The 16,380-nt window shown below is 41.7% G+C and overlaps 2 protein-coding genes across 2 annotated transcripts in view; one reads left to right on the top strand and one right to left on the bottom strand.

The window, feature by feature from the left end:
- Window positions 1-478: 478 nt before the first annotated feature.
- BLZF1 (basic leucine zipper nuclear factor 1) lies at window positions 479-8,746 on the bottom strand. Its single transcript, XM_058825379.1, has 7 exons — window positions 8,594-8,746; window positions 7,132-7,188; window positions 5,363-5,802; window positions 4,532-4,731; window positions 2,866-2,994; window positions 2,039-2,258; window positions 479-1,858 (listed from the first exon to the last, which is right to left on the bottom strand). Exons 2-7 carry the CDS (start codon window positions 7,148-7,150, stop codon window positions 1,673-1,675), a joined length of 1,194 nt encoding a protein of 397 aa, XP_058681362.1. The 5' UTR covers window positions 7,151-7,188; window positions 8,594-8,746; the 3' UTR covers window positions 479-1,672.
- A 97-nt stretch (window positions 8,747-8,843) lies between these two features.
- The window catches only part of NME7 (NME/NM23 family member 7), an 88,719-nt gene continuing 81,182 nt past the window's right edge, over window positions 8,844-16,380 (top strand). Inside the window, exon 1 of the mRNA XM_058822702.1 lies at window positions 8,844-8,887. Coding sequence (XP_058678685.1) covers window positions 8,885-8,887 — 3 coding nt within the window. The 5' untranslated portion in view covers window positions 8,844-8,884. The remainder of the gene's footprint in view (window positions 8,888-16,380) is intronic.

Raw genomic sequence — 16,380 nt, 5'->3', positions numbered from 1 at the left:
GTGTTTTCTGGGAGCACTGCAGTAGACAGAAGTGTAGTAGATGCAAAGCTGATTTGTTGGTAGTATTTTTCTTGGTTATTTCTGGGGCTAGTTACAGGCATATTGAGAGCATTGGTGTTGGACTGGAGGCTGCTCTGTTGCAGCTTTTGCCAGCATAGAGAGCAAGCATGGACACAAAAATGAAAATTTCACGTGCTCATGGGACACGTAAGTAACAGGTGCCTTCCTCCTCCCAGTACCTTTCCCTGACACCAAAGGCACAAAGAGCTTTTTGGGTCTAGCAAGCAAATTCAGGAGGAATGTTTGCAAAGGTTCACACACACCATCTCCCTCATTGTACAAAACTACAAAAGAGATGCTTCTCAGTGCCTCACACCAGCAGAGTGAAGAGTTTTACAATTCAATGTCATTTAGTTCCGTTTATGCTACAGAGAAATCAGGGTCAGAAATGTGATTTCATTAAATCCAGAATTACAGCTTGAAAGCAAGCAAAGGAAGTTTATTGTAGCTTTCTTCATGTAAACCAAATCAGAAGCAGCAACAGCAAGAACTTACAGCTTACATATTCTGATCCTGGGTATGAGACTCAAAAGAAAACTGGGTAAAAGCAACCATTTCAGAAACCTTCTCCCTAAACTAGACAGCTTCATATGGTAAATTTGGGGGTCAAACTAAGAAACTTAAATAGGCTTCTGTGGATTTAGCAGATGTCTCCTAAAAGTTCTCTTCAAACCTATGTAAAGAACTTCAAATCTACATCAAGATTATAAAGTCACACAAGTAAAAAAATACTTTTTTTTTAACAGTACCTATGCAAACTTAGTGCTTGTCTTCACCTTCCCATAATACTCAGGAAGACCTTGGGCAAGGACAGAGTCCTAATGCCAGGCCAGGATTCAATGCTGTATACTAAAGAAGTATGTCAGTCTGCCCTTGCTGAGGATCAGCTATGCAGCAACTTCACTCTAGAAGCTGAAACAATGGAAAAGCCATTATTTCAGCTCTATGGCAACACAAGAAAAACCTCACCCCACAGAGTTTTCTAAAACCCACTTGAAAGCAGTTACTACTTATATATTATAGCTAGAGTTCATTCAAGCTTTATCTCCTTGACAGGAGGGCTGACATTGCATATACTCTTGCTTACAGAACTTACAGCTATGAAGAATCATTGCACATACTCCTTTTTATAACTAAATTTAAAAGGCAGAACATAGACTTGAGGGCTGGCTGTTCATTACCTTGGCTAAAATTAAAAACCATTTACCATTACTTTAAATTTAGACATAACTGATCAGCACTTCATTTGCTTTGGTACGGTTACACTTCTGTCTCCCTCTAAAGGGAAATTCATTAGGATTTGCTAATAAGACTATAAATGTCAAATAGTCAAGAGCATCTCTATGCTCTATAAATTAGACCAGCATAATGTTTTTCGTCTTGCCTTTGTATAAGAAAATAAGCAGCTTTCCCCACTGAGAAGTGGTAGAAGCATCCCAGAGACTATGGAAATCCTATCAATCCCTAACTTCAAGAGGTAGAGAAGCAGAAACTGAATAATTTCCAATGCCAAACCTACCCGTTACGGAAAAAGGACAAAGGGAAGCCTGCTGAACATCAACTAGTGTAATTCTTCAGAAAGAATGCAGGTGCACCTTCCTTGGCTGGGCTTTTAAAGGGCTATCAGCTCTCCTTGACAGTGATTGCAACAATTGAAGGTGACATCTTCATATCTTGTATATGGGTGAAACCTTCCAATACTTTTCTTTGTAGAAAGGAAAGAAGATGGAGAAGTCTCAGAAAAAGAAACTTCTGTTGATGTTTCTGGATGTGCAGCTGGATCCAGTACACGTAGCATCTAAGGATGGAGAAATTGACACTGAAAATACTTTTATACAATTTAATGTGCTTTTTCTTTCTCTTAAGAGCTAGGATTTCTGCTCAAAAGCCATTTGTCATCTTTTTTCCAACGTGAAAATGAAATATCTGTTCACCCAGAACTTTAATATAAAGATTAACATGCATCAAGAGCTCTTACCATTTCAGCCATTTTCTCAGCAGGGGTATTGCAAAACTCCACAGCTGCTGAAGTCTTTTTTGGACTGTTAGTGCCAACATTTCCTAGAAGATGTGAGCTTACAGCTTTGGCTAGCTTACAGTTCACAGCTGCTAGCTCTGTTGTAGTGTAAGGCTGGGCACTAGGATAGTATGTCTGTTGTCTCCCCCACTGAAGAGACACCATGAGCTCCTCCAGCAGCCTGTGCAGAAAGAAAAGAAGCACTGCTAGTGGGGTTTGTATATTCTATATTGTATAACCAGCACCCAGCATACTTCAGAGGAATCATCTCTTCCCAAGGCTTACTGCATAAGCTAAACCTTAAACCAAAGAAATGGACCAAAAAAAGTGTTTAAGAACAAGGAGACAAATGGGCTATTCTCCAAGGCAAGGCCTCACCAACACAGGTGATTAATCCCGGGAACACTTATTTGACATCTGGCAGAATAAGCACTATAAAGTTCATGTAGGTAGAAGAATCACTTCTTTGATATTTTGCAAGGAAACAGAGAAGACTTGAAGTCAAGTCAGTAAGTGATTAAAGAAAGAAAGCCTGAGGATGTGAGGTATGTCAGTTCCATAGTTTATTACCCTTAAGACCTCAGACCTCTAGAGAATGAAGCAAGTACTCTATTACTTTTGCTCTTTCAGCTCTAAGACTGGAGAGTGACCATACTATACATCAGCATTAATTGATTTTTGTGGAATATCAGAGGAAGAAGGGAAAGTTATTTGATTCTCCTCTAGCCTAAAATAAACTGACAAAAATGAAGTTTGCACAGAGATAATCTGGATTGGAAAAATCATACTTGTGTGTATCAATCATCTCTTGACGGAACTGATCACGTTCATTCAGCAAGTCCTGGATTGCACTTTGTGCATCCCTGGTTTGGCGCTGAAGAATTGCTCTGGTATTGGTCAGTTCATCAGCCATCACCCTGCAAAGGAAATCTCCAGTCAGTAGTGCAAGTGAACAGCTTGAAAGTCAATTTTTCTACTACAGACCATAATTTGTCTGCTCAAACTGTCTGCTGTTCTCTGTCCCCTCTCCCATGCAGAGCCTATATCAACCTAATAAGGAATAATTTCTGTTCAACTACAGCCAACACCAGTGCAAGATTATGTTTTGACTGAGTTTAAACAATCTTAGGTCACTTAATATAAATCTAATAACAGACATTTCAAAACACCTTGAGAAAGTGTACATTGACAAGGTTCCTGTGAAAGAAAAAGCTAAATACATTTTTCTTTTATTAACAATTCTCACAAGTATGTTGTAATCACGTCTGTTCACTCTTCTCTAAAAATGGAAGCTATGGCTATAGACTGCATTCATTTACCTCTTTGCCCTACCCAGGGGCTATCACCAGATGCCAGATATGAGTGTTTAAGAGCTACAAAGGAGACAGCTGTTGTCACATTTGCTATACCATGAGGCTTGGCACTACCCCTCCAACAGGCATTTCAAATGCCTGTGATATTCCAAATGCAAAAACCAGAATAACATTTTAAATAACCACCAGTTAGAAATAGGAGATAAAAATGAATCAGAATGTTACAATATTGAAGAGTGTTACTTCAACCACACTGCTGAGACTCACAGCTCTGATGTCAGAGCTCCTCATAATGTTAAAAACCCTCCAAGTTTACCTAGTAACTCTTGCTAAGACTTACAATTACCGTTACACCCCATATGTTACACAAGTTACCATTCACCCCATATGCTGAAACTTCTCCAGCAAATTAAAGGGAGAAGACTGTATTCTATTGCCATTTTCTTCAAGCAGTAAGGTCTTTTATGATATGCATTAAGCATCATAATTCATTCAATTATATCCAAGTATAGTAGAAAATTAAAAGTCCTAGAACACTATTTACAGATCTGGTAAGACAACTAAGCAAGTTTAAAGTCACTGTCAAATAGGATTTTGACTTTCAGACCTGCTTTTATGGTTAAAGAAGTAACAGTAATGTCCTGAGCAGTAACACAGCCAGTGTTTAATAAAGAGGTCGCCCTACTCTTTCTTCTATAGCAGATCGCCAACTCACTATAAGCAGAGCTCCTAAACACATCAACAACTTCTCAAATTGATGACTGTACCATTCTTGAGGGGTGGGGGTAAAAACCAACCAACTACCTAACTAAGAGAAGTCAGATGCCTTAGAAGACATTTTTATACCCTAAACTGCATGCATTTTTATTAAAATTAAGAGCTTCTCTTACTTTCTTGACAAGAGCTGTAGTTGAGATTTTAGGAGGGCTAGGACTCACTGTATTAGCTCTGAAAAGCAGGACTAATTCAGATTTACAAGGAGCGTACTTTCTTTACACCTTTCCTGTATTCTCAGATTTCACAGTAGGTATCACTATGGCTCTTGTGGCTGTCCTCTGCATATGAAACCACACTGCAATGAGTGTATGTGATGAAAGACTGAAGGAGAATGCTGTTAGGACAGCTCCATGAGAGCGAATACCTGCTTGCTAGGAACTTGCTTCTCCACACATCACATTGTATAGACATGCGCTCCAACTGCTCCGACAACTGAGCCATATTCCGGCCCAGGACTTCGTTTTCTAGGATGAGCTGGTTCTTCTCACGAGCCATCCGTTCAAAGTGATACTGCAGATCATCCCCAACAGAAGCAACAAGTAATTTCTTCAACTCCCGATTGACCTAGAATTAGACCAGACTCTTTTGTAACTATCTATAGAGAATAAACACTCTTGAGAATGCAGTGCAACTTATTGCAAATTGCTAACAGTAAACTGTCTTTCTCTTTCCAGAATGGGATGTGTCCAGGCAAGCATAAACATTTGAGCCTAATGTACATCCAACACCTTGTGGTTTAAATTCTCAGAGTCAAAGAGGAAGAATGAAAGCCTACTGCAGGAAACAAAGTTTCAGTAGTATTCAGGTCCTGAATCAGTAAGATAACAAAGGGTAAGACAAGACATCCACATGTGTATGAAGTAGGAAGTTATAGTCAACCTTTCTAAGGTTGGCATAACACTTTCCATTTAGAGATTAAGGAGCAAAGTCTTTCCTCATGAAAGATTCATTTCTCTGCAGCTATCTAGTGTGTTTCTCCTAGCTAAGTCTTTGACTCTTTCATCTGTTGTCAGAGAAGCAGCACTGGAATACTTTGATGTACTTCTATTCTATATCTTAGCTGATAAGTTCAAAAGGGAACGTATTTATTTCAAGGCTAAAGTGTCATAGCAGTTCTCTTTCCTCACATTCACAAACTGCTTCTACAAACCAAAACAGTTCAGCTGTGGGAGAGAAAATACCTTTAACTTCTTACCTCGGTCTGTATACGCAGCTGATTAGAGAGACCTTCTTTATCTTGTAACAACCGCTTTTCTGAATTCTTTAGCTTTTCAAGTGCGTTTTTCAGCTCTATCTGTTCTTTCTTGGAATCTGTGGCTCCATCTGACTCATGGAATGTGTCTCCTTTATGTCCCACAGATTTAGCTACCTTAGCATTTTTAGTTGGAACAACATGGGTGATGGCTGCTTTGGGGACTAATATTCTAATAGCTTCAATCTCCACTGATTTATCTGCATGTACTTTCCCCAGCTGCAGAACTCCAGGACTCAGGGAAGAAGCTGTCTTTTTATGGGGGCTGTGGTGGATGTGATGGCTTGCAGTGTTGGCTCCAGTGATAACTTCCACTGCTCCAGCTGTTTGCTCTGTTTCCATGCCATCTCCAGGTCCTCGAATGGGTGCTGAGGCATCATCAACTGAAATTTAGAAATTGTGGAGGAAAAGTTTACCACATTTCACTTGGTTATAGCATCACTGTAAGTCTTCCCTTAATTTATGCACTTCAGAGTTGGAGATTTTAATTGTACACTGCATGTGTCAAATAGTCCATTGCAATAGTGATTATCAAGCACAAGTCAGAAAATCATAAAATGGTTTGGACTGGAAGGGACCTTCACGATTATCTTGTTACAACACCCCTGCTGTAAGCAGGGTCACCTTCCACTAGACCAGGTTGCTCAGGGCCCTGTCCAACCTGTTCTTGAACACTTCCAGGGATGGGGCATCCCCAACTTCCCTGGGAGCCTGTTCCAGTGTTTCACCACCCTCACAGTAAGCCCTTACTCAAATGTGCACTGCTCATTAACAACAGCAGTACAAGACACAAACATTGATCTGAATTGCATTTATTTCAATTTGCTGCTGCCATACAAGATTAAATGCAGACACAAAAAAGAACTTTCCTGGAAAAAAAAACTTGACAACATTACTTATGGACTGAAAACAAAATCAGGTTTTGGGAGCTGGCAGAATCAGAGCAGTTTCATTTAAAAAGCAAGAAGAAAATGAAAAACAGTTATTACCCAGACAGCTACTAACACCTTAAGAAGTTTAGCAGACTTTTAAGTACTAACAGATTTTAGCTGCCCTAGTGAAGGTTTTAGAAAAGCCAACAACCCAGTCCTGCTCCACTTCTGAACTACAGACTCCAGCATTCCCAGTAATGCTACATTCTGCTCTATAGTCCCCAATATACATGACATTTACTGAAATAATTTTATTTAAGTCCACTAAGTTTTCAGCTGAATGAATTATTGTAGTACTGTTTCCTCACAATGGGTGAGAGATACAAAGTTTCTGAGGGCATGGCTACACATTCTGCTTTTTTTTCTCATACCGCAGACAGTAATGTGAGCTTGTGTCTTCTATCCAAATATTAATGGATTTCAAAAATGCTGTAATAACACCATTAATTGCCTTACTTTCAAGTTTGCTGAATCAGTACCAACAGGTTCTAAATACCAGAGGAGGCTGTCAGACAAGTGTACAGACAGATCACAGTACCAGTGACAATCTTATTTTTCAATATCAAGCTGGATTAGAAAAACTACATTCAATTGCTCTTCCATCCAGGCAGCTCTGGTTTTCACTGCAATAATGAAGTCACAGAACTACTTCCTCATAGCTACATAAAAGGAGTAAGTTTAAATGAAAGGAGCCTGGTATACAGTGTAACTCTGATGTTTAGAATTCCAGTTAAAGTACTTTTTTAATCCATCTGCTTAGATGTCATATGAACAACCTACCTTTTTCTAGAGATGTCATTTTCTCTTTAGCAGTCAGCTCTTCCTAACCAGGTAAGTCTGAGGAAGAAAAAAGGAGAGGGGGAAAAAAAAGTCTTTAGCAAGGTAACTGCAGCAGTTAATCTTGGATTATCCTGTTTTCTAGTAAAACCTCAAAACTCCAGTTCAGTAGCACAGTGAAAAAAAAACCACATCAAAACAAACGGGGAAAACACAAAATTATAAAAACTACACCAAAACACACAGAGTTAAAAGGAGAAGATTGTGAGTCTTCTGGCACTTGTGTCTTTTTTTCACCAAGAGCTGCACTTTAACTCCTTTGCATTGCTCCTCATCTTGTTTAGTTTCCATTCCTCTTTTTTTTTCTAGTCTCCCTCCCTCCTTTTTTCAGTGAACCCCCATCTTACACTTTCAAAGTCTGTAATACTCCCACAGTACAACTGCATGACCATGCCAAGATAACCTAAAATAATCCCAGAACCACAAGAAAAAGAAATCCCACACTGTGCTTCAAGCATATGAAGAGGTGAGGAGGAAAATTGGCAGCTGCACAATTCCTTCAGTCCTACTTGCTGAAACAACCTTTTTGATAGGGCCAATTCTCAGTCAAAGGAGTCAGTGCCCTGAGGGGGTGCACATGGTTAGTTTAACTAACAACAAAAGCTGACCTCCAGTTTGGCCCAAACCACCATCCTGGCCATTTTCTCCCTTACCCACCAAAGGTATTGGCCATTGCCACATTCATCCACAGAGCCATCCACTCTCAATTATACAAGTCACTCATCCCTCTTTTCTAGGGTCTAAGTTCCTTTGAGATCAGTACACTCCTATCTTATTTGGCTGGCTTTTTTTCCCTGAAAAAAGGGATTCTCCCCATTATTCAAGGGAGATCCCCAGGACTCTTGCTTCCTTTCCCTGTAACAATAACTGAAATGGTTTAACTACAGCTTTTTAACTTCCATCGCAGCAACTCTCTGCCGTAAAAACAAAATGGCAGCAGTGAGCACACTGCTACTTTCGGGTTTCTAGACTAAAGATTTGTTTTGTGTCAGGCAGGTTTATCTTTTGTGATTAACAGAAGGACCTTTTCGTCCTTGAGCTTTCTCAAACTACAGATACAGGGATGTCTCACCATCTGTTGCTTCTACAACTGGAGTTGTGTGTTTCCTTACTTAATAGCATTAGCTGTTAATCACCACTGCTGTTCGTTCCTTCTGACTCAGGATCTCTCTTTACTTGATGAGAACGAGGAGGATAAAAGCATAGCTGCTCAGGAAGAGGCCAGAATACTCAACGAAAGACTGATTAGGAGCATTTGGGCTTATCTGCTCCATCAGACAAGCCCTGCCGGTGATCTTCCTCCTTCGGAGTTCACGCTACAATCCGGCCAGTTACGTGCGGGAGCACTGCAAGCCTCCCAACATGTCCCCTCCTCCTCCCTCTCCCTCACTGCTTGCATCATTACCTCTCAGGACGCCGAGCCCCGCAGGATCCAGGGACTCGCACAGCCACTGCCCGCCCAGCTCCCCGGGCCCCCTGCCCCGGCCCCGACAGACCGGCCCGCAGCAGCGATGTCGCGACAGCCCCCACTGTTGTCACCTCGGCGGCTTCCGCGTCCGGCGGCGGGCGGGGCGCCCCGCGTGTCGTGTCCGCTCCCGCCCAATCGCGGGCCCGGGCGTGGCGCTTCGGTTGCCGGGGCAGGGGCGGGCCGGGCATCGCCGTCGCGGCCGTCATCATCCTCATTACCGTCATCGCCATGGTGAGCGGGGACACGGGGCCGGGGACAGCGGCGGTTCCGCGGGCAGAGCCCCTCCGGGCCGCGGGAGGGACGCGCCCGGCTCCGCCCGGCCCTCGGCTGAGGGGCCCGCGGGGCGCAGCCGGGGGTGTTTGAAGGGGCCGTTCGGGCTCGTTGGTGCCCGGCTGTTGGGAAGCTGCTGCTGCTGCCCGCCCCGGAGCCGCCCTGAGTTGGGAATAGACTGTGCCAGGAGCTCGGGAGACCGGGCGGGAAGGCAGTGGTGCATTTGGAAGAGACAATACGTTTCAGGTGCCACAGTCTTTATTCTTGACTGGATCTGCTGTGTAGTAATGCAGAGCAGACGACAGGATGCCATTGCAGGGGCAGTAATAAGAAAAATCCAGTTTGCATTTTAATCTCCAGGAGGGTGGTTGGACACTGGAACAGGCTCCCCAGGGAATTGGTCAGAGTTCGAGAAGTATTTGGACAATGCTCTCACACATAGGGAGTGACTCTGGAAGCTGCCATGCGCAGGGCCTGAGTTCCACTCGACGGTCCTTGTGGTTCCCTCTCATCATAGCATACTCTGTGGTTATAATGAAACTCAACTGGGTCCCCGTTGCCCAAGATGGTGTGCAACCCCAGTGTTATAGAGCTGATTAAAAAATCAACAGTTTTGAGCTGCATTTTGTACTCAAACTCATATGCAGGACACATGCAGTAGCCAGGGACATGTGCCTGTGGGTGGGTCCATCCTTACACACCTGTCCTCAGCACCTCAGATTTTCCCCAGCCCCTCCAGCTGCTTATTTTGCACCTTGCTTTTGGAGCATTAACTAAAGATCGCTATTTGCCACTTACATAGAAATGCCACTGTTTGTTTTCAGATAAAGGGGTTACAAGTGTTCTGTTTAATCCAGGTAAAACTGTAATTTTCAACTCCCCGTATTGAGTCGGCAGAAATCCTGCTTTGTGAGTTGTACCTTAGGTAAAGCATTTGCTTTGTTTACATTGATTGTCACTGAGTTTGACGTGTTTCTAACCTCCTTTTATTTCTGAGGTGACACCAACTTAACTTCATTAAGCAGTTCGAAACCTTATAGCAACCTCTAACAAAATGTTTCATGGCATATTTGTTTAATTTCTTGTGAAAGCCTTCAGTGATAGGAACTACATGATAAATTGTCATAATTTCATTGCATGATGATTTTTATAGGTTGCTGAGTTTTTTCCTGTTCTATTCTGTGCTGGAAATGATTATTTGTTCTGTTCTTTGTGGTTAAAGATATTCCATTTTGTCTTTTATTTGTAGAAGTACTTGAAGATTTTAACTTTGCCCTTTCCTCATTTCACATTTTTCTTCCGTAAACAAATTCTGTTCTCTTAATAGTTTTCTTCTGGTAACTGTGGTTTTAAAATGTAGTCATTTTCCACTCTGCCTGTAGTTATCTCTGAATGTGGTGTTTAACCTGCAGGTTTCTTCCCAGCTACATTGTGTTCCACTGCTGCTGAACAGAGCAAAATATTTGTTTCTTGTGTCTCACATCTTCATATTGTCAAAGTTAACATATTTGTTTTTTTCCTGAACTGTTTTGCACTCTCACTACAACCTAAAATATATCAGATTTCCTGTGATTTGGCCAATTTCTCCCCTCATATTTGAATTTTTATTGTAATACTTTGCATTTGTTTCTATAGAATTTTCATATTATCATGCTGATTTCTACTTCTAAGATGCTTGCAATCTTTCCCACACCTTAGTTGTCAGCCCAGATTCTGGAAGTGTGCTTTCTCAGTGTCATTTTCAGAGTAGTAAGAAAAATCTGCAATAAAGCAGGTGCATGGCAGATCATTGTGGAGCACCATCTGACTCCCAGTTGGCCAGGGAAGTATTCCTCATTACATCTTCTTATGATAGATGTAACTGCTCTTTAGTTTAGGCCACAATGCCTTATTCAGCTTATCAGATTCTCAGGTGTCAGATTAAAAGCCTTATCAGTTGCCTTTTTGTCACAACTGTGGCTTCTCCCTTGCTCACTGTGTCAGGAAAAGATTTGTTCTTGACAAATTTTTATGTTATTGTTGTCTTAGATGTTCAATAACCAGCTATGTAATAACTGTTTCCATTATTTCCCCAAACACTGCCTCTCTTGCTCTTCTCCTGTGCCCTTGAAGTGTAGGACCTTTCTTCTCTGGCTTTGAAGTGTTACAGAGTCCTGTTGGTTTCTGTCATACTTCAAAACCCACTAATTTTTCCACTCATATACCCTGCATTGTAGCAGTTCCCTAAAATGCATTAAGAATAATTTGGCAGCTGGGAGGTGATAGGAGAACAGATGTTTGGGAATGAGTGCTGCTCATGTGGACACAGGATCCTGGGAAAGGGCTGAGTTATGTGACTGTTGGATGCCATGACTTTATGCACCTGACCAATCTTAAAGCTGTTCAGAACATCTTTTCCGAGGAGCAAAGTCAGAATATAAAAGATGTCTTCTGGTGGATTCTAATACTGACCTATAAGCTGGACTTTAGCCTCAGCATTTTAATTAGATTCTGAAAGTAATGGATTTTGGGTTAGGAAGCTTGACCAACCTTTAGTACTATGTTGCTTCCACTTAATCATGTTACTTCAGTAAGTTTTAATGTATATGCCTACTCAGATAAAACCTTTTACAAGTCATCTCATGGCCACAGAAAGAAAAAGGTAGTAACTTTTAGTGGAATCAGTTTGGACTGTATTTGTGTCACCCCCTGTACTCCACTCATGTGCAAGCAGTGCCCTGGAAGTGGTTGTGTGCATTGTGAAACTGGGCAGGCATACTGCTGTTGTGGCAGAAGCTGAGGTAAAGGGACAAATGTTCTGAAATACCCTGCAGTTATTAGTCAAACAGCACTTTGGCTTTACACCTGCTAATCAGTGGAGACCAGCTTTCCTTGTCATCAAATGGCAGCGTTTCAGTATTCTGCATTCTGGTGTCTGGTTTCTAATTGTGTGAGACCCGGCTGCTGTGGACAGGGAGCAGTAAATTCCCAAAGGGAAACCTGCTTTTCTCCACCCAAGATGTGCTCTCCCTCTTGGCTGCTGCAGTGCTCTGCTGTTCTGTGATGGTACCTTTCATACAATCACATACAGAGATGTATTTGTCCATGATCTTAACAACCTTAGTTTCTCTTGATTTGTGAATTTGGTGCACTCTGACATTTGAAAGTGTTTCAGATATCGAAGTGCAGCGTTTTCCAGAGAACAATGGGCTCTGTTCACTGCAGATGCAGAGCCTGATTGCAGTGGAAATTCTGTGCCTAGGCGCAATTTAGAGGATTTCCTTTTCTTCCGCCCTTTGAAACAGTTATTGTCATTTCAAAGTAGAATGCAGCTGCATTCTGACAGCTGCATTCTACATTGCAAAGGCTCTTTGAACAACAGGACAGACAAATTATTTCCTTCTTGTGCATAAAGACGTCAAGGCACGTAAAAGCCAGGTGACTTGACTAATTTCTGGTTTTGACCTTGTGGATGTAGAAGGACAGAATTAGTGGAATTTAGCCCACTTCAACAGAAAAATTGACACCTTGTGTGTTATATGTTTGCTGTAATTATTATTATCATCAGTTCATTAGTAAAACCACAGCTTGGAGAACATCAACATGGAAATCATCATCCTTTAGACAAGACAGGGAAGAAAAATGAGAATTTTTTTAAAGTGCTTTGAATTCATCACTGGAAAATACTTCTTTTTTTAGAAATGGGTCTTAGGAAATGAATCAGGAATTTCTAGAACTTGACAATAGTGAGGCCTGGGTTTTCTTGCTGTGTTCGGATTTTCAGCTGAAGACTTTATAGAGGCAGAACAGCTCATGGGGCTGTGTTGGTTTACAGGAGTTTCTCTTGGGACCCAGTGATCTCAACCATACTGGACGATCTGATAAAATGGAATAATTTGATGAAGATCTGTCATTCAGAACTGCTCCTATAAACAGACTAAACTCTTCCCTGCTAATAGACTTTCCTGAACAAATGCAAGTTTATAAAATGACATTTTGTAATTTTCAAATTGCTTGCTTCCTGTTGCAAAACAGCTGCCATTAAAAAAAAAAAGGCATTTTAAACTCTTCCAGGAAACGTGCGATATCTCTGCAAAAGACACTTTCCTAATGCTTAAGAAATTTTGCTTCTTTGGTCTTCAAACAAAACTCAGTTTCACTCGAGTGACAGCTGGTGATTACATTGAATTTTCCTCAGCTGCACAGTGGCCTGATCCTGTTCGTTGAAAATTTGCAAGGCAGAACCAACCACAAAGACAATTCTCTGTACTTAATGTCCAACTCTCATTTGCAGTATTTCATCACAGGGGAAAAAAAATTGTATGCAGTGTAAGGAGAAAATAAGCAGAATGCTATCAGGTAGCCTCTAACTTCTTATTTCATGGTGAGTCTTCCTGTGAGCATCAGGAGAGTGTCATAGTTTTGTCTTGAATGGTGATTGCAAACAGTGGAAATTTGCTTCTTCAGCTGGTAGGCTGTGTGCATTGCATAAGATGTAGCTGATAAAATAACCAGTTCTTTGGCACTCTGTCAAGCAAGTTTGAAAACTGTCAAAACTGTTTGAAAACCCCCACAACTTTCCTTTGTTCCAAGAGCTCACTTTGGGTTTGATGTTGACATCTTTATGACATTATGTGCTTTATAAAATACCACCCTACAAATACAAAGTTGAGAGGTTTAGAATCCATGGGATAAATTACCTCCTACTGTAGGCAAGTCTTGGTTTTGGCTTGCAGAAATTACCACCTCTCCAAATGTAATTTTAGATTAATTGATGGCTCTTCTGATGGGGTGGCTCAAACAGGTGACATTGTGATAGTCAAAGTTACCTAACATTGTCTTATGATAACTTTGATACTGATCTCCCTTTGTCACCCAGAGTTGTCTGTCCAGATCCTTTGGGTTGTGGGTACAGATCTTAATAACTGACATGTCAGTCCTAATGGTATGTTGGGTTTTTTAAAAATATATATATTGCTAGAAACTCAAGAAGTTCAGGAATTACTCAGTGAACCAGTACCAGGAATAAAGAAAAGTACAAACTTGCAGTTAGCAGTAAAAAATAGTAGAATTTTGTGACAGAGGCAGTAGTTATTTATAGAGATGTTCCAGGCAGATGTGGGTAAAATTTACAGTTAACCATCAGAGCTCAGCACTTTTTGAAAGTACATCTAAATTGTTCTTAATACAGGAACCCAGTTAGTCTGTGTTAGATCAGGAGCAGCTTGGAAGGATGAGCATTACCTTTGGGCAGAGAGACACCAAGCTATAATTACAACCATAGAGTCATCATTTAGGATGGAAGGGACCTCAGACCTGCTCATAACAGGTCTAACCAGACCAGGCTGTTCCAGGCTGTGTCCTGGCAAGTCCTGAACATCTCCCAAGATGGAGATTGCACACATCTGGGCATCCAGTGCCAGTGCTTGACCACTCACTTGGTAATTCTTTGTTTTTCTAGTGTATGACTGGAATATTCTATCTTTCCCTGTGTGTCCTTTGCTTTTCTCTTGCTCTCACTGTGCACCTTCAGGAAACGGCTGGATCCATCTTTTTGGTGTATTTCACTTAGGCAGTTGCAGACAGCAGTTAAGGTCACGCTCAGCCTTCTCTAATCTGAGTGGGCTCAGTTCTCCCAGCCTCCTCGCGTGTCCTATTCTCCAGACCCTGAATGCCTTGGTGGCCAGAGGCTAAGCACTAATAACTGAGCCTTTTAAGTTTGATAGTGTCTGTTTCCTTTGAGCCAAAGGAGTAGTGACCCTCCAAAAAGTGGTTTTGGCTGTTCAGTTGCCCATTTTAGTGTCAGTTTCTAGAATCCTATGGTGATCTAGTATATCTGGGTGGGATACTCTGTTAGTCATGAAGTGGCTGGTGAAAAACAATGGTTGTAGGTAATAACTACAACCAGTTATTACCTATTGCTCTAAGTCTGAAGAGGGCTTTTCCATAAGCACTGACTTTTAACTATAATAAAAGTACTATTTCCTGACAGTGAGCACTGTGCTTTCCCTAATGCATCCAAACTATTTTGTGTTCCCTTGTGTCCTTATCCAGATGAAAACCAGAGGCTCTAGTGCCTGAGCAACAGGTCACTCAGTGGTGTTGTGTGGGTGGAACCCCATATTCTCTCCCAGTCATGAATATGGAAAGAAAAAACAGCATAAGGGGAGTAAATTATGTATGGCAGGGCTTTGGAGCATGCTGTCACAGTTTAATACTAAGAATGACAGCTTAGCAAGTATTTTCATCTATAATGAGCGTATCTCAGATCAGATGAGCACATCTGAGGTAGAAGTTTGGCTTTTTTTTCTCACATTCTGTGCCTTAGAGTTATGAGATAAATTCTGTGAGGTGCCTTTATGAGTTGTCCTGGAGTGGGCAGCTCTGATACTCATTTAAGAACTGTGGTATTGAGAATTTTGGGAGGGTGTGGGATTGGCATTAGGAGGGTGGGCCTTGAGGAAGGCCAGGCATTGAGGAAGGCCACCTGCCCATGTGTCTCCATTTTCCTGTGTGAAAGGACTTCATCACCCTGGCTGTTGGGATCTGTGCTTTATCATGTAGTCATTTCTACCTCCTCTTATGAGGTTACTAGTTTTTAAGCTCTAGGTGTGCTAGGAAGAGATAGCAATGGCTTCTAACTGATCATTTCAGAAGTGAATTCTTGAGGTTTAAATAAGGTGCTCAACCTGTCCTTGGGCACCAGAGGGTGCTCACGTCTTTGGAAAGAAGTGCTCTCCCGAGATGAGTTTCTGAGAGCCTGTTGCATGATCTTTGTTTGCATGGGATCGTCCAATGATTGTAACTACCTTAATTATCTTTTTTTAAAAATCGCACTTTTCCTGAGAATACTCCAACACACTTGGAAGGAGAGCTACATATAAGAGAGGGCTACATATGGGAAGTGGAGAGAGGTGGGTAGGCATGCTTGAGCCTGTGTACCTGTTCTTGCCCATTTAAGTGTTATTCCTCACTAAATTTAATACTCCGGCTATTTTTAGCCTTTCCTTGTTTTCTTTCTCCCACTATAGGGACTGTATTATGCTGTATGTTTTCTAGTTACATAGGAGCAATGCTGTCCTCGCCCTGTCCCGTGGTCTCTTTTACAGTACGCTCTTTGAACTGAGATCTTTTAAGTCAGAAGACTCCCAAATCACTGGGATGGAGCAGAAGAACTGTGGTCTGGATCCAATCCTTGCAGCTGCTGACATTCTGGACTAGCAGTGTTTCCTGGAGGCAGCTGCAGAGGCAGTGGGCTGGGCAGCATTTTCCCTTTCTGACTTCTTCCACAGGGGCCTGGTTCCTGTGCTCCAGTGAAGGGTCTGTGGAAGGAGGAAATCAGGATGAACTGACTCACCTGCCTCTGCTCTGCTTTGTCAAAATGAATGGGGATTTATGATGCCTAAATAGTACAAATATTTTAGCTATTAAATCTTGTTATGTTTCCATGAAAGGAGTGATGGTGATGATTATTC

The sequence above is a fragment of the Ammospiza caudacuta genome, chromosome 2, assembly GCF_027887145.1.
Source record: "Ammospiza caudacuta isolate bAmmCau1 chromosome 2, bAmmCau1.pri, whole genome shotgun sequence".
NCBI classification, from domain to species: domain Eukaryota; kingdom Metazoa; phylum Chordata; class Aves; order Passeriformes; family Passerellidae; genus Ammospiza; species Ammospiza caudacuta.
The sequence above is the reverse complement of the archived record's forward strand: the minus strand, read 5'-3'. Positions and strand labels throughout refer to the sequence as shown.

Coding starts and splice junctions, on each gene's coding strand:
- BLZF1 (XM_058825379.1), bottom strand. Junction 4,732..5,362: donor AGCTGCGTATACAGACCGAG/GTAAGAAGTTAA, acceptor GTCTAATTCTAG/GTCAATCGGGAGTTGAAGAA. Junction 1,859..2,038: donor CTGAGAAAATGGCTGAAATG/GTAAGAGCTCTT, acceptor CTCCATCCTTAG/ATGCTACGTGTACTGGATCC.